We start from the raw sequence: 23,307 nt of genomic DNA on the forward strand, positions 1-23,307 counted from the left end.
TGGATCCATTCAGTGTCAAATTAAGAAAATCGTCCTAACTAGGCGGAGCGATCCTTGTCCTACGGTGGCTACGTAGTTTCAGGCTATCTGAGCCTTCTCGGTATTTCATGCAACTCCCAAAAACATGAACATGATATAATTGGTTAAGAAGCCCATGATTTTCGTGAATTAACTTGTACTTGTCTTGTAATCATGATTTCACGAAATAACTTGTAAACATGGTTTCATAAAATAACTTGTAAATATGGTTTCATGAAATAACTTGTAAACATGGTTTCATGAAATAACTTGTATTTAGCATGTATGTATCTTGAGTCATGGCATGAAGATAGTTATATAATACAATTGCATGAAAACTTGTAGACATGTAGGATATTCATGAAATAAGCATTTTTATTTAAAAACATGCATGCAAGAACCCATGGAATACAAGATATGGGTTTTCATGGATTACAGACGGATTCTCCATAATCATAATGAAATATTAAGAACTCAATGATGAAATTATAATAATTCATACATAATATAATCATGGACATGGACCTAGGGTTATCATGAGCATGGTATAGAAACCCTAGTTTTAGTAGAGAATCATAATTTATGGATTATGAGGCGTGGGGAAGAACAATGATGTTCCCACACGTAGATAGTAACTCTACATACCTGGTAATGCTACAAACTTGAATCAAAGACTTTAACTTTGAAGAAGATTTCCAAAATCTTGAATCTTGAACCTTGAGATGAGTTTTCTTGAAAACCCTAGGTTAGGAATGATGATTTCTTGTTTAGATTACAAGGATATATATATTAGAATTGACATCGAATGATTAGACTAGGCTTACCTTGGTGTTCTTAATGATGAGAGAAAATAGAAGGTCGTTCTAGGGCTTGGGGGTGTGTGAAGAATGAAGTGAAAAAGCCTTAAAACGAAGTTTTAAAATTGCTGTCGGACCCATTTTACGCCCTATTTTACAGCCCATAAAAGTTTTACGGACCGTATATCCCATCGTAAATCAATCACAGTGATTTGGGATTTCTGGACCAATTTTACGGCCTAAATCTATGGCCCGTATAATTTTCACGGCTCGTAGATTCCGTCGTAAATCGACAGAACACTGTTTTAATAAACAGGCATAACTTTTTGTACAGATGTCTGTTTGACCTCCATAATATACCGTTGGAAATGTATTTCAAAGATCTACAACTTTCAAGAGGAAATTTTCCCAAATTCCTTACAGATTTTTCCGTACACTCATTTTAATTGAGAGATGGTGCAAACTCACTTGAAAACACGCTCCGTAGGGTAGCTTCCGACTTTCCTTTGCTCAAGGACTCTTCTCATTTCTTGATTGGGTTTCAAACACCATTTATACACTACTCAAATTGGGTTCATTATACCCCCGTCTTATAAGTCAAATCTTAGCCCGAATGCACGAGGTGTTACATCTACATACCAATTTGAGGGGGAGTATTGCAATGAACTGCACAGAGTGAACAAAGTTAGGAAACAGAATAAGAGAGTTGTGGGATTGGAGCTTAAATTGATTTTACTTTGTTTCTTTTGATAGTTAATAATCTTTCCGTTAGGTGTCTGGATTAATTACTATTGATTATCTTTCCTTTTAAGTGTCTTTTCTCTTTGTATATAGCAATAGCTTTGTAATCATTCAAATACAGAAAATTAATAGAACAGAAAACCTTTCATGGTGTTTGGTTTCTTATCATTCTAATCCTAACAAATTGTTGTTTCAATTTAATAGAATGCTTTGGATATACAAGCCAATAATTAAAGAAACCATAATCCCAAGAACAAATGGCCTTCCAGTAGCACCTGCCGATACAGACCTGTGCAAGGTGCAACCAGTTAGAATTACAATCCACAAACAATTTTCAAAAGAACTTACTAAACCAGTAAGCTTAAGCATCTGGACTGCATGATTGATATTTACCTTGTCACTGTTGACTTAGATGCTGTGAGCCCAAATCCAAAGGGAAACAATGGGTCATAGTGAGGGTCACCAACGTTCATTGGAAGTTGATCTACAGTTCTGAACCATGTCCTCGGAAGTTTTCCGGTAAATCCATAGTCCCCAAAGAGAAGATCAGTGATACCTTGTCCTTCAGTTCCAGGTAACCAGGCTGCTACAAGTGCGTCTATTGAAAGTAGATATGGCTCAATCACGAGTGGTCGACCAGATATAACGATGACAACACACTTCACGGATTGGCAAACATTGTTAATGACCTCAGGCCCAGGATCAGCCATTGTGAGAGTAGGACTGTCTCCTGCAGTCTCAGCATAAGTGTGCTCACCAACAGCCACAATAGCGTAGTCAAAGCCGCTCGAAGTAGCATACTTGCTGTCGGGATTCTCAACATAGATGACTTCTGTTCCTGGATCTACTGCAGACTTTATTGCACCAAGGATGGTAGTTCCTGTAAATGAAGTTCACTCTGTGCAGTCATCTTTCAACACTAACTGACTGAAAAATAGCAAATGGTTATTTGTGCATTATGACAATAGTTACTTAGCCTGCTGCAGTTTCCTATATAGAATTACCAAAAAATTAAGTCTTATAATATTTTCCAAAAGATTTGTGTACAGTTCAAGTATTATTTTAATAACCATGGTATCCGAGCCAACTTGCGTGCACCTTAACTAATTCCACAGGATACCTGTCACCTCCCACCAGCAACAGGTAACTTTGCCCACCAAGGCTAGGATAGATGAGAAGAAATCACCACATGGTTCTCAACCCACTTCATTGACCACTAGACCATACCCTTGGGTGCATGTACAGTTCTAAGTTCAAGTATATTTTCTGAGAAATTTCTATACTCATTCTGCTTTTTTCCCTTATCTTGTTGGAGGGGGAGCTTATTCAAGAAATAATAAGGTCAAGTATATTTCAAATTTTCTATTCACAGTAAGTCAATTAAATGTAGTATTAAAGGTCTTGTGAAACGCATCATAAGAAATAACATACCTCTTGTAAGATCATTACCACTAAACCCCTGCCAAGTAATAGTCCATCCGCCACATTGATAACCTAAGTTATCAGCATGGCTACCAGCAACCAAAATTTTAGAAACTTTCTTAGGAAGAGGTAACAATGGGTTGTTAGCAGTTTTCCCATTCTTCAGCAGCACAAGAGATTTCCGCACAGCTTCTCTTGCTAAGTTCCTGTGTTCCTGATCAAAAACCACGGGTTATTATAACCACAAGAGCTCAATTTCCCGATTCAAACAGTTCATAAATGATAAATCTCAAACAACAGACACATAGGCCCCAAAGGGAAGTTAAGTGGAAAGGGTCTTCAGCAGGGGCGGAGGCCCGGTGCAGCTTACTTGTTCGGCAGAACCCAATAGCTTTGGCCCAGACTCTGTATTTATGTTAAAAAATCTACTTAATATGCATAAATAATTTATCCAGAACCCGATGTCGTTTCTAAAATCCAGAACTCATAAACTCAAAATTCTAAGCTCTTCCCCTGGACTCTTGAGGGATTACATAAGGGTCACCAGATCAAGTACATATCCTTCAAGTAGGGGCAAGGATTAGCCAAACAAACGACTAAACAAAGGCCATATACATGGCATGCACTGACATTGTAAATGAGGCTTGAAATGTAAAGTATCATGTGTTAGTGACCTACCTGGCTCCCTACCTCGTTGATCAGGCTGAAATCAGCGTAGGGGTCCTCAAAAAGTCCCATGGTAAATTTAACTGACAAAATCCTCTCCACTGCATCATCAATACGATCCGTTGGGACAAAATTGTTCTTGACGAGGTAAGTGAGATCATTGATAAACTCGGTGAAATTATATGGGACCATAACCTGCAAATGACCAATTTGACATTTCCTAATTTAGCTTGAACCCCAAAAGATTTCTCAACACAATGCAGCTGAATATTAATTTGATATAGCTCTCTCAATGTCTCTTATGTACTAACAGCAGTTTTTAGAATTTAGCTGAAATATTGACACCGGTATAGGGAGGAAAAATCTTACCATGTCTACACCAGCTAGAATGCTAGTCTCAACTGAATAAGTGTAGTTGTCATGAGATGGAGAGGTAAGCCTGTCAATACCTTGCCAATCTGAAATGACAAAACCCTGGTAGATTATCAACACCAATCAGTGAAATCACTCCAAATGATCGAATTAATGCTCCACGAGAAACTATAAGTGATGCAACAAGTTGGCATGAGACAAGTGCATGAAATATCACAGTTCCACAGTTCTATAATTCTCATATGTGTAATAACCAGCCGCTTTTATTCCATTTTTACGGAGGAAAGGTCTGCAAGTAACCAAGCTTCCATACTGACCACTAAGGTTTATCTAATCTTCGTATCATTTTTAAGAACATTACCTTGAACTTGAGTGTTCCCTTGAGAAAACCAGTAATTAGATCATGATTTGCATGCATCTTTCTGCCATTCCAGCTAGAATAAGAAGCCATAACTGTGGCAACACCTTTGTTAACTGAGTCGTAGTAGCCGGGCATGTGGATACTTAGCAACTCGTGCATGTTAGTCACGGTGTTATTCTCATTAACACCCTTAGTTGTGCCCCCATCACCAACAAAGTGCTTTGCACAAGCAGCCACCTTTTTCCTGAAAATTGGAAGAGTTGGAGGATTACTCAAGGGCAATCCATTCTACAAGCAAAATTTAATTTAATTACCCAAGAATCATTATCAAAATGTAAATCTAAGATCTAACTGATTCATAAAAGGCTCATCAAAGAATTGATAATAACTACAAAAAAGCGGAAAACAGCATTAGCAAAAAACCATCTCATATTGGACTTTCATTGCGCTCTAATGATAACAAGCAACTAAAAAGAGCAGTAAAGGTTCTCATTATTTAAACTTAGATTTGACAATTCTTTGCACCATGATGAGGAAGATGACTGTAAATATTAGTTTTAACTTTCAAAGTGCACCATATTAAACAATAAGCATGAAATTGCCTTCAAAGTTTCCATACTTTCCATCAACATAAGGTATGCCCTTCCTCGAACCATTGGGAATCTCGCCTTGTAACCCATTTATAATATCTGTCATTTCTTGAACAATCTTGGGATCTTCACTATAACTTTCATAACAGCGACCCCACCTAGGATCTCTGCAAACCTGCCCGTTTAAACAATAACCTCAAAGTTTACAATTTGAAGTGAAAAGAATGTCATTATTTGTGATAAGATAAATTAGAAAGTCAATCATCAATCTGATTGTATCACCTACAGCGATGCAAGGAGCAAATACATAAGGAATCCCTGTAGCTCTGACTTCAAGAGCAGTAGCATCACCAATCCTTCGCATGAGTTCAGGGTCCCTGAAGTATAGATATTCAGTATAAAATTCAGATAAGGCCAACATCTTTTTTCTTTTTAGCAAGCAAGAGGGTAAGGCCGACATCATGTCACATTGGACTGGGGAAAATTTCTAAAAATGCAAAAATAACCGTAGATAATATCAACAAGAGTTTTTGAACATACAATACATTCATATTTCCAAGATACTTACCATAACCACACAGTTACTGGGCTTAAGCTATATAATTTGCAATATATCTTGAAAACTGATGTCCTTTAAAAGATCTGTCTATTAATAGCCAACATATCACTGATCACAATGTTATCTTTGCAAATGAATGACTAAACTTTATCAAGAAATAAATGCCTCTCCCCCTCCCAAGGCGGTAGGGATAAGGTCTGCATACACACTACCCTCCCCAGACCCCACTTGTGGGATTACACTGGGTATGTTAATTGTTGTTTTCAAGAAAAGAAAAATGAAGCTTGATATAGCTAACGAAAGATTTCTTGGTAGTACACTTAGATAACAAATTAATAGTCCAGATGAGAACACATGCTCTATAAACCAGCAAAGAACATACAATATAAGTTTAATATGTCAACAATCAGCAGAAATTATTTTGTACTTGACGAAAATATCCATGTAAAATTTCCTTACCTAGCAGCTCCAAGACCAATGTTATGTGGAAATATGGTGGCATTGAAAACATTGTTGTGTCCATGAACGGCATCGATCCCATATATCATTGGAATCGCAAGGCGAGTTGACATAGAACCATTTTGGCAGTCATTCACCATATTAACCCAATCTGCAGCAGTAGCTTTCGGAAGTGGAGTACTTCCCCCACCGCTTAATACACTCCCTAAATCAGAATAACCATACATAAACTTCAATTCTCTGTTTGCCATGCTGACAAGATATTTTGAACATAAGTGGAGGGCCTCTGATTGGGATTTGATCCTACATCTAAATTTACAAAACAAGGTGTAATAACAATCTATCTCTTCTTTAGTTTATTGTCATTTAAATGGGGTATTTAGAAAATGTTATTACTTGGTTGTTAGAACATAATCCTGAGTTCATGTTTCTTTGTTAATTACTGCTTCATTACATGCCATTTCTTTGTTGAATTATCATATCAGAATTTGAGGACAAGAAACATTGCACGTTTTGCACTTGATTTGCACTTAATGGTCATTTCTCCAAGCACTTGATTTGCAGTTAACGATCATTTCTTCCAATTTAGCCAAGACTGATGTATAACAAAAAGTTGTTGTGAACATGCTTTGAAACTCCATAGACAGCCTTATCTCTTGGCGTACTCTGGATAATTTAAACTTTCAAGAAGGAACTGAATAAGTTTCGGTCAACTTCCTTTATCAGTGAAAAGAGAAATTCGTTTTAGCTCAATTTCCTTTCCTTCGCTGGTTCTTCATTTCAGCTCTTTTGCATACTCTTTCTACTTATTTCTGGTGCCATTCGATATTGCATTTCCTGATATTGTCACTCTGAGTACCATGAATACTCATAAACTTTTTTTCTTGCAGGTGCTCACAGCTATTAAAATGACATTATCGAATCTCCAACTATTTAATTGAATCTCCAAGGAAATATGTGCTAGTAACAAATCATGATCAAGAGATACAAAAAAAGCAGAAAAACTAGAAAATATATAAAGGGCACTACTATATGGATGTGAAATGTTCCTTATCAAAATATATAGATGCGAAATTCCAATGTTTTTTTTTATCACAAAGATGGGGATTTAAACTTCAATTTCACATAACAATTTACTTCAACCTCACATTATCCAACCTATAAGAAAAGTAGCACACAGCAACTAACAAAGCAAATAAAAAAAATTAAAAAAAAAACTAAACAAATACGCAAATGATACTAGTAGTACCGGTGGCGGAGCCACATTGAAGCAAGGGGGTTCATATGATACCTCTTGCTCAAGAAATTTACTTTATTATATATGTAAGTTACACGTCAAAAATGATAAAATGCACGATAAATACAAGGGTTGAATCCCCTTAACTTCAGGGGCGGATTTAAAGAGGGCTGAGGAACACCCTCGGCAAAAAGTTACAGTGTATATATAGGGTAAATTTTCTGTGTTTATGTGCATATATTAGCTTTTGAACACCCTGAATAAATTATATTTAGCTTCTTTTTTTTTCCAAACCCCCTGAATGAAAATCGTGAATCCGCCACTGCTTAACTTGAAACACAAGCCTGATATAGTCCATTTTTATAAAAGTTGAACCCCCTTAATGAAATCTCTGGCTCCACCACTTTATACTACTCCTAAATAGACGTGAGATGTAACTGACGTAGTGGTCCAAGTAAACAGGGCTTACTACTTCAAGCTCACAAAACAATCTTCTTTAGACTGACATTATCAAATGTCCAAAAAATTACTCCATAAAAACAAACTACAAAGAAAATTTACAAACATGGAAACTATAGTACTGTACAGATTTGAAAATGTTACCAATAAAGTAGTCTCTCATGATTTGAATTGTAGCAACAGTCCTATCAATCTGAATCATCTGACCAATCTTTTCTTCAAGTGTCATTCGACCAAGAAGATCTTTAACTCTAACCCCAACTGCTTGTTTTGAGTCCTTGTACTTCATATACTTGTCAGCCATTGCAATCTTGCTACTGCAGCTCCACCATAACAGCAAAGTCACAACCCACCAAACCCAACTTTTCCTACCCATTTTTGAACTCTTCAGTACAATTATAACATATAGAAAACGTTGTTTTTTTAAGATGGTGCTTGGAATTTGATTGAATACCCAAGAAAATGTAGGGTAAAGGGTGCAAGAAAATACAGGATCTTGAAGGTTTTAGTGAAAGAATACAGTGGGCAAATTAAGCAGAGAGATAAGACAGTGCTGTTTTTTTTTGTGGCAAAAGGTGGGGTCTAGTAGTAGCTGAGACTTGAGATATTCTTTGGGAAGTTACAAAGTCAGTTATTACTCCAAGAATATTTTGCTCCTCCACGGCTCTGCCCGCTGGCACTTTTCTTTTTTGGTGCGTCGGTGATCGCATTGAAGCTCGATTATTATATCCAATTCGATACTCGCACCAAAGTCTGACTATATTTGAATTAGAGCGCGTAAGGTTCATTTGGAGGAAGCGCTCGCTGTGAAGAATTACTCGAGCCTGAAATCTCTGATTAAGAGCGGAGTAGCTCACTCTCTGCCCCCACATCATTTGTTTAGCCGCCTGCACTTCACTCGTTTAATTCTCATAAGTCATAAATATGTACCACTAGGTAGTTGTGGAAATTATGATACATCAATCATTTAAGTCAATCATTTATGGGGTAACTAATAATGAATGAATTACTATATAGTCATGAATTATCTAAGGGGTAAGTAATAATGAATGAATTATTATACAGTGATTAGATAATGAATAAACTGTTGTACTTATTAAATGATTCATTTACTCTAATAATAAGGTATTTTAAAAATTTGAATTATTTAATTCATGAATTGTTAGCGTATTATTATTTCACACTTTATTAAAAATAATATATAAGTTATTGCATAACTTAATATAAGTATTATTTAGTATTCCTAATCAAATCCTGCATTAGTTATCCGACGATTATTTTTTCATATGACCGCCAGTGTATCATCTTATGCGAAATCTTATGGTTACAATCAACTAGTGCACTATCTTATACGAAGTTTTATGATTATGACCAACTGATGTATTATCTTGTACGAAATTTTATGGTGGATTATATATGTTTTAGTTAAATCACACATTTCTTTTCTTAAAAAAAAGATGTGAGGATTTCGAGAAAGACATTTTCATGTGGCATTTAAAGCTTTGTACGGACTAGCTTGTGGTAACCATTCAGTTGAACCAAAAGTATGTTCTTTGTTAAAGAAAAAAGAAAAAAGAAAAAAAAAGGTAGATTATGCATATATATTTTAATAATTTGCTTTTTTCAGAAAAAAGAAAGAGAAATGCAATTAAGATTTGTAAGGAATATAAAGCAATAGACTTCAGTTAATTTTCTCGGTCCAGATTTGTGAGTGTTAATATTTTGGGAGTCAAATAATTTTTGCTTTTGATTATGGTTTCTCTTTTTATATTTGGATTAATTATTTTTGAAAAACTTGAAGAATGTATACTCAAATTCACGTTAGAAATTGTGTATTTTGACTCTTCTGCACCGAACTCCTTCACCTAAATTGGGGGTAGAGAGTGGAATTGCTTGTTCTGTCGAACTAGTATTGTACTTACCCCTCCTTGGGCTCTCTCTTTTTTTTTTTTTTTTTTTTGTGGCAAGCACCCCAAAATTGAGCCTTTTTTTGGTTGTTTGTATTTAATGAATAATTAGAGTTGTTTGGCTATTAAGAAAACTCGGATCTCTTCTTTAACCTTACCTTAGGTTCATGTGACTATTCATAAAAAGTAAAATATGAAATAACAGTTGAAATTTACCCAAACTAAAATATCACCCCTCAAGGTTTATAATTCTCTCTGAAAAGTCTCACACACACACACAAAGACACACAGAGAGAACAGCAGATTCCAAGTAATCATTGTCTACATGGTTAGTAACCAAACTACTGGTAAGATATAGTATTTGTTATTCTACTGTCCAGAAAGAATCAAGTGGATCCTCATTTTGTTGTTAAGCATACAGAAACAACTTAAAACATCACATGATTGTACATAAGTTTTGCCCTGAATCTATTTGCAAAACCTAACTTCCTTCTTCACCCCTACTTGAAACTTCTTCATTTTCCTTTAACTTCGATTCATCACACTCAAGAGACTGTGAAAGTACTGAACTTGAGTCCTCCGGACCGTCTTTCTGCTTCTCATCGATTGGCTCTCCTGCTGAGGCAGCTTTGGATTCGGTATTGAATTCAAATTCAGGTTGTTGAACTTGTCCTTGATAATTGGGCAACGGTGGAGATGGATTGTCAATGTCTGATCCTTTAGCAAGGCAAACATACTTGATAACTAGGCGCTTGTAATTGGTTAGTAGTTCTTCGATATCACCCACTGTTAGGTCACCAGCCTGGGAATATAGGTAGGGGAAACTTTGAAACACTTGGCTGACGCTATCCTCCTTCATGAGCATACTAGCCCCTCTGTTTTCTAGATCCGAGAGTGAAGGAATCTTTTCGATTGTTGACTGACTTTTCACATACTGATCCTCATTCTTGGGTTTTGTTTCTGTTGATGCAACCGAGAAATTTGGCTGTGTGGCGGTGCTTGGAGGCCTATTTGACCTAAAACTTAGTTTGCCCTCAGAAGTGTCTGCACCGGGAACAGGTCCAGCGTTCTGATCACTCTGGTCCAGTACATTGTTGTCGGCTGAAAGATCAGAAAGCAGTGCTCGAGCAGACTCCATATTTGTTTCAAACTCAGTCTCATCCATAGAGAGAGCTTGTGCATCAATATTCAAAATGAAAGATTCTGCAGAAAGAATGTTTGTGAAGAAGTATGCCGCTTCAGAAACCAAACGAGTTTGCCGCCTAAACCTTTGTATATACAATAGATTTGAGTGCAGCTGGGGGGGGTTAGCCTGATTGTGACACAAAATAACACACGAGAAATGTGTAAAATTAGAATACGGGAGCAGAAAGAATTTCGATCATTCTTCAGTATTGAAAAGAACAAGGAACTAAAACAAGCTTCTAGTTCTCCATTTAAACAATTTCATCTACAAAACAAATAAAGGTTTACAGTACTAGTAGTCATGGGTATAGAGATGGGATAAAAGAAAAATCGCATCAGATTAATAAATGGAGGACTATGGATCGGATTATGCTGCAGGGATTTGGAAGGACGGTGCGTGCGAGGAGTTGAGAATATTCCACACATGTTCATCAAATCAAGGATTTTGTTGAGAATCTAACTGAGATTAAAGTTCACTTCTTTTTTGTTTCTGTGGGACAATTATAATGTTATAGTTCATATAATGTTAGCCCAATTCAAAAGTAATATGCAAGATAATTGGGGGATGAAAAGTTCAAGATATTAGGGGGTTTAAAGTGGGTGATGAGACGATGCTCGGAAAGAGAAAAGTTCAATAATGGATTCTTTGGCCACTTACCTGGATGTCTCCCTTTCGGATGCATTCAGTGTTCACGAATGCCAACATAAAAAAAATAAGAATGTTTCTTCTTTTTCATTCCTTAGAAAAGAAATAAAATCTCTCCTGTTAGTCAGCTTGGGCAAAATAATCCAAGACTAATCAGTTGTACCAGCAATCCCTTCCCTAATTCATGTACCAGAGTTGGACTACTATCCAGGCAAATATTGTTCGGTGTTATTAGATCTCTAGTGCTGAAATTAATTGCCCTACAGGGAAATCAATACAGTAGAGTAGCCCATAGAAGCCACAGAAGATGAGCAAAGAGTTAAGGAATTATATGCAGTTGGGAAATCCCCAGTCTGATAATCGTGATAGAAAAGGCAATAACTTTGTCCAAAACTGAAAAGAACTCGAGCGAATATAATATATAGATTCTGATAATACTCCCAAGCAAAAACATTAAGCACGAGCTGCATTGAAGTCTTAAGAGTTCTGAGTAGGATTGAAGATAATACTCCTCGGACGTCCCCTCGTTGCAGGAAAAGAATTAATACCACTTGTTTTGTTTCACAAAGGCAGAAGCAAATACTGCAATATAGTCATGTTTTCTGTAGATCATTGGTGATGAAAAGGCCGACCACTGTTTGAAATTTATTTCATGGTTCACTTAAGTTCATCTACACGAATTTCGTGGGCGCATAGTAGAACACCACAATTCATCACCTAAAGGATTTGTCAGTTCTGAAGACTAATATATCAGATCAATGCAAATGAGCCGGCTTACCTTTATGGTGACATATATGAGAACTGGAAGAAAATCATCTGCTCCTGGAGGGTTTTCCTTTGCTGAAACAGAAGTCAAGAGGTTATTGATAACCTTGCAACAATTAAGAATGCACACAAGTTTGTCCCTTGGTGCCCTGTACATATTTATCTTTTGTAGCTCCTTCTGCGCGAGCTGTAAAAAATGTAGCATGTAGTAAAAGAGTTAGATATCTCATTTCAGAATGACATTCAAGAAAGATCTATGCTTATTTATGACAGGGTGAAAGATCTATGCTTATTTATGACAAGTTAGATATCTCATTGCAGAATGCTTATTTATAACATTCAAGAAAGATCTATGCTTATTTAGATATCTCAACATCACAACTCAAAAGAACAGACTAAGAAGACATTTCCATAAAGGAAGAAGTGTCCTTTGGTACTATGAAAATATTCTCTGAATTTGCATAATGCAAACGTTGATATGTTACTGTAAACTGACAACCATACCCATTAAAAACCCAGTTTACAAACTTCTGCAGCAAACCTCTGAAAATCTGGGTCCAAATTTCATCAACAAGCTACCAAGTTAGATGAAAAATATGAAAGTAATACAATTTTTTATAGATATCAATACCCGAAGTAATTGCCAGAGCAAACAGTGTCAATCTTGTCAAGGTGTAATATATGCACAAAGACAAGAAGGTTAGCTCTTCCTTGGTTATTTTTGTGAGTATACCCTTTTTCTTTTATCAGTTATTAGTATAATAAAATAGCTGTGCAAAAGACTATTTATTTGAAAACTACAACTGTTGAGCAGAACCAGAAATGTGTATTCTTCCAAAGTTTCAAGCACCGGTTGGGAGAAAAAAATTGTTTCTTTCATCAGCAACACATACACCCACTAAGACACACGCGCATGCACATACACTATGTTGAATCCATTTCATAATATCAGAACAGAATCAATTAATGGATTCACCAGAAATGTACTTTTTACAGGGTTCACTTACCAACCATGATGATTCATTTTGAAATACTGGCTTGATATCCAAATTCTCAGGCCTAACAAATTGTTGAATCAAAGCAATTTTCTCATGAAGCTGTTCATCAACTTTCACATCTTCAGGAATTGAAGCAAATGTATGTGTAAATAGCTTTGTCATGACATACTTCTCAAGTCCCTGTTGTTTGAAATAATATGAATATGAGCAAACAAAGTACAAACAGCTCAGCAACAACTAAACTTATAATTAGTCGAGATGCAGCCTACAACCATAAAAAAGCATGAGTATAGAGAATGTGATATCCATGAATAAGACACAATACATTGATTCAATATGTTGGAGTAAATTTACCTGAGCCTTTTACTGAAAATGTATGACATATGTAAGCACGTTGAGATAAAAGGAAAAATGAGAGAATCAGAGTTGGTCGTTCTTGGCACATTACCAATAGCAACTTTAATTAAGACAGGAAAGAATACATTCAAGAAATCCTAAGTTTTTTGTTCCTTCAATGTTGAGATATCAGTGGATGTTTTTTTCTTTTTGAAGGATATATGTGGAACTTCCTTCTGTTACTTACGCTTTTAAGATTTGATATTTATCATTATCATGGAGCAGCCTGAACCTTCAGTCAATTAAACATCAGCATGCAGATATCATAGGTTTGAAACTCGGTTGAGTATAGGCCCATTTCTCTAACATGTTCCACTTAAATTTCAGGCTTCTTGTTAGCAGCAGTGTTCGAACTTGTGACGTGCATCCTAGCGGCACATCCCCAGTTGTGTCCTTACTATTGAACCAAAGCCCTAGGGGCTTGTGGGGTTATGAGTTGATTTGTGGTGTTGGAAGGGAGGCTGGTAGGTTGATGCGAGAAGGATTTGAAATACAAATGAAAAAACAGACTGATAACATTCATGCTAAAGCCTTATTCAGCATATAGGTTTACTCACTTCACCAGCACTCTCCAACTCCTCCTCAGAACATCCAGCCCAAAGTGAATGAGCTCTGAATGCTGTTTCCATATTTCCGAGGAACTCCTGCACAGCTGCACTATCCCTCTCTGCTTCTGGAGCATTGTTCAGAAATGATACAATAAAACTGCAAAAGATTCCAGTTAGTAGTAACACTTCTCCTCGAATGGAAAATTTGAACTGATCAGATATGCAAATATCCAATTTGCAGTAGTATATATATGATTTTAGGTTAGTTAGTAGAAACCCAAAGTCCATGAATACATCCACCTAAGTGCTTTATAATCACAAAAGTGTGTGGAGAGATATTATGCTAAGATGACAAGCTGATTACAAGTTTCACATTACTAAGACAACCATTCCATTGCTATCCGCCTATCCCAATATATTCATTATTTATAGTCAATCTCCATTTTGAGTAGAAAACTCTCCATCAAATCCTTGAGGTACTTATTTGGGACTAAGGCGTAGTTATTGTACTAGGATAAAACCCAAGCAGCCACTTCATAAAACAAAGCATTCTTCAATTATGATTCTGAGCTACTCTACTGAGTTCATATCACTATCATCATATATACTTTTTGTCATTGCAATTCAAGTCCCAAGATCTATCTTCAAACATGTACTTTAAGCAAACATAAGAAATAAGTCACTATCAAACAGTGAACAAAATAAGTAAAAGAGCATAAGTAACTAGTCTTGTTTTCCCCAGTTAACTGGCCTAAGTTGACTTGGGCAATCAAAATCATCGAAATCCTATTATCCTAAATAGGTGCCTAATTTAATCTATGTAAATTTTCCTGAATTGCCTGAGGCACTCAAATCATCAATTAAACTATAAAATTAAGTAATATAATAGTGAAATTGATAGATACCTTTTGATGGATTTGACGAAATCAGCGGCAGCAGGATCACGCATGCGTTGAAGGAAATCATGCCACGTCAATGGTGCAGTTGACGTTCCTAGGACGTCGTTGTTCTCCATTTGAAGATCGACGGTGGAGACTCTCTCTATACTATACTATCAACAAACTGTGAATTGTGTATATAATGTACCTCAAGTCCACTACTCACTCTATGAAGAAGACGACAATGACGACAGAAGCTAAGCTCTGTGAACATGAAATTGGGCCCCCGAAATCAATTGGTAGTTGGGCTTACAATTCATTTGCTTGGGCCGAGTCATGGGTCATTTGTACGATTTTACTTCAAAGGCACTGATCTTTAAAGGGCATTTTACATAAATAGCAAACATTTGGGATTTAATCATATTTACGTTCTGTAGCAAATTAGCCCAGCTCCCACATGTGTATTCAATTTTATTTTTTTAGCTGTATTCATGAATACAATAATTTTTTTTCCACTGTATTAAAAAATAACGATCTGTATTCATAAATTGGCTTGTTGTATTCATGAATACAACGAGTAAAAACTGAATACATATACACCAATAATTACACAAATACATCATATTTTTCTATATTTATACAATAGATATAGACGAAAAATACATTATAAAACATTCATACACCAAAAAATCAACAAATATGCCATATTTTTCGGTATGTATACAACAAATACAGGCGGAAAATACTGTATACAACATAGATACGCCAAAGAATTAACAAAAACGTCATATTTTTCGGTATGTATACAACAAATACAAACGAAAAAAAATGTATACACGGTAAATATACAACAAAAATCTAGACTTTTTCCAGATCTGACCGGAAAAAAATTCCAACGAATACAACGACGACATTTTTTTTTTCGACGTAGATCTGAGTTTTTTCTTCTTCTCCGACATAGATCTGAGGTTCTCTTCCGGCGTACCCAGATCTATGACGGATCCGCTGGTCGGCGAAGCTCCGACGAAGTCCCTCCAATCTCCGCCGTCGCCACCACGAAGAATTCAAAATTGCAAATAGGAACCTGTCAACCCTAAAAGATCTCATTGTCATTATGATTAATAAAAGTACAGAACCTTTTGATACTTCTTTCTGTTCCTGAAAGATCTTCCTTCTTTTCTCAATCCAGTTTCAGATAAATATTCTTCTCTTTAATAAGACCAAAGGAACTGATAACTTCGGTTGTTGTGTATCCTATTTCCAGACTAGTAGCAGTAACAGTCATTTTTTTTATTTGGGCTTTAAATAGAAAATATAAGTGACGGTGGTGAAGGGGCACGGCAATCGCTGGAGCTCCAGCGGCGGCGGTGGCCGGCGGCGGAGCAGTGTCGAGAAGAGGGGGAAGAGAGATGGGAGGAATGGGTTGGGAGTGAATAATGTGATGAATATTATATTTTGTGTGTGTATATATATGGTTACTAAATGTTATTAATACACAAATGTTTGCTATGAGAAGTAATTAAGTTAAACTATAGCTACTAAATGTTAATACCCACTATATGTTTGCTATGTCTTGGTGATCTTTAATCTTTGTCCTTAGCTAAAAATCCCTTGGTTTCGCATTCGAATACCTGCTCAGTCAAAAAAAAATTTAAAAAAATCTCAAGGTAAATTTTTGGATTCGCAAGGATGCAAAACTCATAACTCAGGCAGAGTTTCAAATTTCTACCTTGGAAAACTTTGTCTTGCGAATCTAAACCTCTACTTTGTGATTTTTTTTTTTTACTGAGCTGGGGTTCAAACCCAGAACCTCGGGGTATTAAGCAAAGGACAAGAATTAAAGACCACCAATTTGAGGGACGAAAATTAAAGACCAGTGCCTTTGAAGGCCAATCTTTTTTTTTTGCGCGGAGTGCCCTTCTTTTGGGCTGGTCTTTATATTTTGCCCCTCATTTATGCCTTCTTTAATTTTTTCCCCTGCCGCCTGTTTAATGAAAGTTTTTTGACGAAATTACCCTTACCCCATTAAAACCCTTTCTATTTCGTCATTTGCCCTTTTCTTTTCTTTTTTTTGCTTCTTCGTTCCTCCCCTGTTTTGTGTCTGTCTTATCTGTTCTAAAATTTAGATACGAATTTGGATCTTTTGCTCGTTTCAATATTTGTTTTTATGTTAAATTGTTGTTTGTTGAATTGATATCTTTGTCTTCGTCGTTTTTTATATTTAATTGATCCTTTTTTATTTTTTGAACTTTAGGTCCGTTCCCCATGTATATATTTTGGTTTTTTGAATGTCGTATTATGAATGTCGTAATATGTTTTAGTTGATTCTGATATGCGTTTTGGTTTTCTCTTTGTTGAATCTTTGAAGCTTTGCCTATGAACAACTGTTTTATGTTGTTGCTGTTGTTTTTGTTTAATAATCTGGTTTTTGTGAAGAATGTGTTTGTGCGAGGCGGCATATGCTTGTTCCGGCAGAATTTTTGTTTTTTGAAATTGAATTTATGCCTATTCCGGCATAATTTCGTGATTTAAGTTAGTTTGTATGTGTTTTGACTTTTTGGTGTTTTGTTTTTGTTTAGTAACCTGTGTTTTCATGAAGACTGAGTTTGTCTGAGGCAACATATGTCGGGTCCGGCAGACTTCTTGGTTTTTGAAACTGAAGTTATGCCGGTTCCAGCATAAATTTATGCTTATTCCGGCATAACTTCATGAATAAAGTTAATTTATGTGTGTCTTGATTTTTTGGTGTTGTCTTGTTAATAATTTTGGTTTTTATGCAATCTTATGTGTTTTTGGTGTTGTTTTGTTAATAATGTTGGCTTTTTATGCAATCTTATGTGTTTTGGTTCTTTCTTCTATTATGCAGATATTTGTGTACCAGTCTAAGGGCTGATTTTTTATTATGGTATATGTTAATTATTTTCATTCTCATTTTTGGTTTATTCTTATGTAAATTCTAGGTTTCTGTTGACATTAATTTTTCTTTTATAGGAGGAACATCCCTTAGTTAAGTTTGAACACTGGGTTGAAGGAGGTGGCATGTGGAGTGGTGATTTTCATTTTCGGAGTTTGATTTTGTCCTTTTTGAGTGTCTCTCAATTGGACTTGTTGAAAAAGGGTGTGTTTGGACAGTTTATGGATTTGATTGATGTCCACATGAGTGATAGTATTTTCTATTGCTTGATCTTATCGCAACTTTCATCTAGTAATGATAGTGCGTTAAAGTTTAAGATATTTGATCGTGTGTGTGTATTTGATTCCGAGTCTTTTCGTCTTATTACTGGTTTGGATTCTTGTGTTGGCGATTTTAGTGTTGTGTCTAGCAGACTAAATAGATTGTTGAGACTTTATTTTCCAAATCAGGATAGAATAAGGTTATGTGATCTCAAGAGTTTCTTACAGATCAAGTCAAGTAATCGTACTGGTGGTTTTTGGGAAAGATCTAGTGATCCTGTTAGACTTGCTGAGGTCTATATAATGGAGAGGGTTTTGTTGGGTCGTAACGAGAAATGTGTTGTTAAAGGTCATCTAATGAAGATAATTGATGATAACAGTCTTCGAGTGTCTTATCCTTGGGGTTCTCTTAGTTTTAATTGGTTGGTACGGTCGATTCGTGGTTGTGTGAAGACTTTCAAGAGCATGCCATCTACACGTTATATGATTAGTGGTTTCCCTTACGCTTTAAATGTGTGGCTGTTGGAGGTTTTCCCTATCTTTCGAGGGTTTTCAAGTTTTCATGGTCTGAAGTCTCCTCGTATGTTGTCTTGGGGTCCTTCAAAGCAAGTTGATTATAAAGTTATTACTGATAATTTCTTCCATGCTGAAAAAGTATGTGTTCCCCTTTTGTTGATGCTTCTTTTTCTTGGTTCTTTTCCCCTCTTGTTATTTTTTGTGTTTTTGTCTAATTGATGTGTTTATATTGTGTTATAGAGATTCAAGAAATTTATTGTTCATGTTGTTGTTGTTGGTACGAAACAAGAGATGCTGGATTATCCAGTTGCACTTAAATTTCCTGATGATTCAGGCCCTTGTTCTTCCCGTGCGGTTTTGCCTTCTCAAGTTACTTCTCAGATAGTTGATGTAAGTTGTACTTTGCCTTTTGTGTTTTTGGTTGTTTAACTGAATTCTGAGTTAGAGGCCTTGTGGTAGAGTATTTTAGTAGGAGACATTTTTGTAGTCTTTTCTGTTTTGGTTATGGAAATTAAAGTTTATGCCCCTTGAGGCATATTTTTTGGTTTTGCAAACTTAAAATCTGCCCCTTCTGGCATACATTTCTCCTTTCATATTTGAATTCTGCCCCTACCGGTAAACTGTTTTCATTTTTAGACTTCAGTTCTGCCGGGTCCAGCATACTTTTTCAACATTAATTTAATGACATCAAAAGTAATGTGTTGTTTTATTGATATGTTATACAGGGTGTTTTGTCTAGTGTGAAGAAGCAACTTGATGATGAACGATCTACAATTGTCAATCAAGTAAAGGTATGGCTTTTTATTTTTTTATTTTTGAGTTTGTTAATATGATATGTATACTTTGCATGTTGCATTCGTTGTTTTTGTTTATTCTCATTTTCTTTTCTTCTTTGTTTAATTTTTTGTTGTTGTTGTTTTGTAGTCTTTGGATAGCCGTTTCGAAGAATTGGATAAAAATTTTGTTGGTGCGATTAATGTTGTGGATAGCTTAGTTTGTGTACATGATGAAACAAAGTCATGTGTAGCAGCTTCTGAAAGTGCTAAAAGAACTTGTTTAGAAAGTAGACTTGACAGTTTGGAAAGTAAATTTGATTATGTGATGCATTGTGTTGAAAGTTTAGTTCGACTGCATAGCGAAAACAAATCTTGTAAAGCTTGTGCATCTGGTAAAAGACAACCTGATTTGGGTTATTCAGTGAATGATGAGGTGAAGTTAGATGCACATCTTGGAAAAGATTTGCAGGAATGTATGGAGAATATGCTTTGTAAAGCAAGGTCTACAAAAAATGAGATGTCTCCCATGCTCGATATACTCTGTGATGCTGTTGTTTCTTCATCAAGTCAACTGTCTGATAAAACTCAAACTCTTTCTCAGTTTGAAAAGGAATTTGTGAAAGAAAATGAAGACCGCGCAAAAAAAGAAGCACTTAAAGATATTGCTGCAATTAATAATGCTTTTCAATGCAGAGATTATGTGTTTTCTTCTAATGAAGCATCACAAAATGTAAATGAAGTAGCAGCTACTGTTGAAGATAGTAGAAAACGTCCGAGATGCGAAGATGGAAACAAAGAAGATGATGGTTATCCTAATTGGTATTTGCTTACACCAAGCAGTACTCCAATTCAGAAACGGTTGAGTTCTGCTGTTGAAGATATATATTGTACTGCAGAAGAGTTAGGAAAGTGAATTGATTTTTTTGTTGTTATTTACGGCAAGTGTTATGTTATTGTGTTTCCCCCTTTTTCGAATGATGTATATGTAAATTGGTCTTTCATTTCTGTACATATAATGAAGTTTCACTTTTTCAAATTGTGCTCTATTGTAGTCTGCCTTAACCGGCATACTTTTGTCATTTTTGTGAATAGATGTTCTACCCCTTCCGGCATACTTCTAAGATGGAAGTAACTGTTTTTCCTAAAAATAAAAAAGATAATTAAAAAGTGACTCTTGTTCCAAAACATCTCGAATAAGTGTGACAGTTACTTCCAATTAATGTATTAATTGTTTTGTTTTAAAAAAAATGGAAAGAAAAACTGAAAAATTCTTTGTATTTTTGTCAATAGTTGCGACAGTTACTCCAATTTAAATTTGAGTAACTGTTTTTGGTTTTAAAAAAAAAAACTGCAAAACTTGATGTATCCTCATCCAATTGAAATCCAAAGAGCTTAATATGCAAAAGTCAAGCCAAATAATCTTGCCGCCTCCGGCATAAGTTTGTCCGTTGGTAACAGAAGTTCTGCCCCTTCCGGCATACTTCTAAATTCGTAGTAACAATTTATTTTTTTCACTAGAAATAAAAAAAGATAATGAAAAAGTGAATCTTATTCCCAATATCTCTAATAGGTATTGCTACATTTACTTCCAATTGAAAATGTATTAATTCTTTTTAAAAAAAAAAAGAAAAAAAAAACTGAAAAACTCTTTATATTTTTGTTAATAATTGCAACAGTTACTTCAATTCAAATTTCACTAACTGTTTTGGTTTTTTTTTTTAGAAAAAACTGCAAAACTCCCTGTATCCGTATTCAATTGAAATCCAATCGTTTCAACAGTTATTTCAATTTAAAATCGACTAATTTGAACTTCTATATAAAGCCACACAGTTATGCCCACAACGGCAAACTTTTATTCTTAGCACACTTACATTATGCCTCTTTCGGCATAAGTTTTGTCACGTGGTTAGCACGTGTGTAGTTTTAAATTATTATTTTTGTTCAATATATATTTGCCCGCTCTTCCTGTAATTTACTTTTTATTTTCATTTGTTCACTTTAAAGCTGAAGAAGGCAGTTGCTTTGTCACGTTTCTATATCATCTTTATCAGTTTTTTCATTGATTTCCCTTAGTGGGGTTTCAATTTCATCTGTAAGTTATTAGTTACTATTTTATTACTTGTTGATAAGTTATTTCCTTCAATTGTTTGTGTCTATATTTTATTTGAATAGGGTTTTCTTTTTTCTTTTTTTTTTCTTTTACGTTTTTCGTAATGTATTTTTGTTGGTAATTTTTTTTTTGTGTTTTTTTTCCTGATTGAATTTTATGTTTTTTGAAACTGAATTTATGCCTATTCCGGCATAATTTCGTGATTTAAGTTAGTTTGTATGTGTTTTGATTTTTTGGTGTTTTTTTTTTTTGTTAATAATGTTGGTTTTTATGAAAGTTTATATGTTTTCCTGATTATAAACTTTAGTTTAAGATTTTTGGTGTTTTTTTTGTTTAGTAACCTGCGTTTTTATGAAGACTTTTTGTCTAAGGCTACATATGCCGGGTCCGGCAGAGTTCTTGGTTTTTGAAATTGAAGTTATGCCGGTTCCGGTTTATGTGTGTCTTGATTTTTTGGTGTTGTCTTATTAATAATTTTGGTTTTTATGCAATCTTATGTGTTTTTTGTGTTGTTTTGTTAATAATGTTGACTTTTTATGCAATCTTATGTGTTTTGGTTCTTCTTTTTATGCAATCTTATATGTTTTGGTTCTTTCTTCTATTATGCAGGTATTTGTGTACTAGTTTTTTTTTCCTGATTGAATTTTATGTTTTTGCTCATGTCAGTGTGCTAAATCATGGGACGTCAATTTGGACAAGTTGCTGACTATTATATTCCTCCGGAAGAGTGGACAGACACACGCATCAGTGCTGTATGGCGAGGGGATGAAAAGTTTGTTAAATTTGTTGAGAAATTTCTTACAAATGAACAGTTGGTAATTTTGAAGAATCGTCCTTTTGGGAAATTTATAGAATTACATAATATAAAAATGTCGGGTATCTTGGTGAATTTTATGTTGTTGTCGGAAGTTCAGTGTTCTGAAACAAATGACATGCATTTTAATATACAAAATAAACTTGTGACATTTACAGACCAATCATTTAAGAGAGTCACGGGTTATCAATTACTGAACCTCCTAGATCTTTCTATGCTAAATATAACAAAACCAATGGCAGTCGTCTTTTGAGAAGATATTTTGGTGTTGAAGATGGTAAAAGGAATTTGGAAATGAGGGATTTGAAGAATGTGATGAGTGCTGAAAATGTAGATTTTGAAGATGACCTTGATGCAGTGATACTAGCAGAGGTATACATTATTGGTCGTGTTTTATTGGGCGGTAGAATTGATAAGAAGGTATTGTGGCAGCATATTATATACGTAGAGGGCAGTGAATTGTTTGAGCAGTTTAATTGGGGGTCTTTGTGTTTTGCTGAACTCCTGAGGTGTTTCAAATCAATATATAAGCAAGGGATAAACAAACATACCATTGATTATGGTGTTGTTGGTTTTGTTTATGGCTTTAGTGTTTGGGTTTGGTCTAGGTTCAGTGACTATCGCAAACAATATGTTGAAATTATTGGCGATTGTCGTGAACCTCTAATGTTGTCGTATGTCAGCAATAAATCTCCACATTTCAATGATGTCAAGAAATTGCTTGTATCCGAAGAGTACACGAGTGGAAAGGTAATGGTGTTTATTGCCCTTTACTTTTCATGTCAACTTTTAATGTGGTTTTTCTCTTTCTGTTTTGATGTCATTATTTATTTTATTATTGTATGGATTTTATTTCAATAGCGAGGTAAAGGGGTGGTTGATGAATCTCCGGACAATTCAAGTGATTATGGAA

General features: G+C 35.3%; 2 protein-coding genes across 3 annotated transcripts; both read right to left on the reverse strand.

Annotated features, from left to right (window-relative positions):
- Positions 1-1,644: 1,644 nt before the first annotated feature.
- Positions 1,645-8,463, reverse strand: LOC132645320 (uncharacterized). Of its 2 annotated transcripts, none has more exons than XM_060362244.1 (10): positions 7,826-8,463; positions 5,986-6,190; positions 5,254-5,344; positions 4,997-5,142; positions 4,378-4,621; positions 4,014-4,118; positions 3,669-3,839; positions 2,988-3,192; positions 1,950-2,436; positions 1,645-1,845 (listed from the first exon to the last, which is right to left on the reverse strand). In XM_060362244.1, the coding sequence occupies exons 1-10, from the start codon at positions 8,055-8,057 to the stop codon at positions 1,749-1,751; spliced, it is 1,983 nt and encodes a 660-aa protein (XP_060218227.1). In that variant the 5' UTR covers positions 8,058-8,463; the 3' UTR covers positions 1,645-1,748. The 2 variants fall into 2 exon arrangements, with proteins under 2 accessions (XP_060218227.1, XP_060218226.1); XM_060362243.1 differs by having other exon boundaries at positions 3,657-3,839; positions 7,826-8,459.
- A 1,336-nt stretch (positions 8,464-9,799) lies between these two features.
- On the reverse strand, positions 9,800-15,239 carry LOC132645322 (vacuolar protein sorting-associated protein 9A-like). The gene is made up of 5 exons (XM_060362245.1): positions 15,032-15,239; positions 14,136-14,283; positions 13,192-13,362; positions 12,198-12,371; positions 9,800-10,900 (listed from the first exon to the last, which is right to left on the reverse strand). Exons 1-5 carry the CDS (start codon positions 15,139-15,141, stop codon positions 10,070-10,072), a joined length of 1,434 nt encoding a protein of 477 aa, XP_060218228.1. The 5' UTR covers positions 15,142-15,239; the 3' UTR covers positions 9,800-10,069.
- Between the last annotated feature and the right edge of the window lie 8,068 nt (positions 15,240-23,307).

This window comes from Lycium barbarum, chromosome 6 (assembly GCF_019175385.1).
Source record: "Lycium barbarum isolate Lr01 chromosome 6, ASM1917538v2, whole genome shotgun sequence".
Classification (NCBI taxonomy): domain Eukaryota; kingdom Viridiplantae; phylum Streptophyta; class Magnoliopsida; order Solanales; family Solanaceae; genus Lycium; species Lycium barbarum.

Bases quoted from the DNA above. Each gene is read 5' to 3' on its own strand.
- LOC132645320 (XM_060362243.1), bottom strand. From the start codon at position 8,057: ATGGGTAGGAAAAGTTGGGTTTGGTGGGTTGTGACTTTGCTGTTATGG. The intron at 3,840-4,013 runs GTAAGATTTTTC...GGTCATTTGCAG, and splicing joins TTCTAGCTGGTGTAGACATG to GTTATGGTCCCATATAATTT. The intron at 1,846-1,949 runs GTAAATATCAAT...CACCTTGCACAG, and splicing joins TCTAAGTCAACAGTGACAAG to GTCTGTATCGGCAGGTGCTA.
- LOC132645322 (XM_060362245.1), bottom strand. From the start codon at position 15,141: ATGGAGAACAACGACGTCCTAGGAACGTCAACTGCACCATTGACGTGG. The intron at 13,363-14,135 runs GTGAGTAAACCT...TTCAAACAACAG, and splicing joins AGTTGGAGAGTGCTGGTGAA to GGACTTGAGAAGTATGTCAT. The intron at 10,901-12,197 runs GTAAGCCGGCTC...TGTCACAATCAG, and splicing joins TCATATATGTCACCATAAAG to GCTAACCCCCCCCAGCTGCA.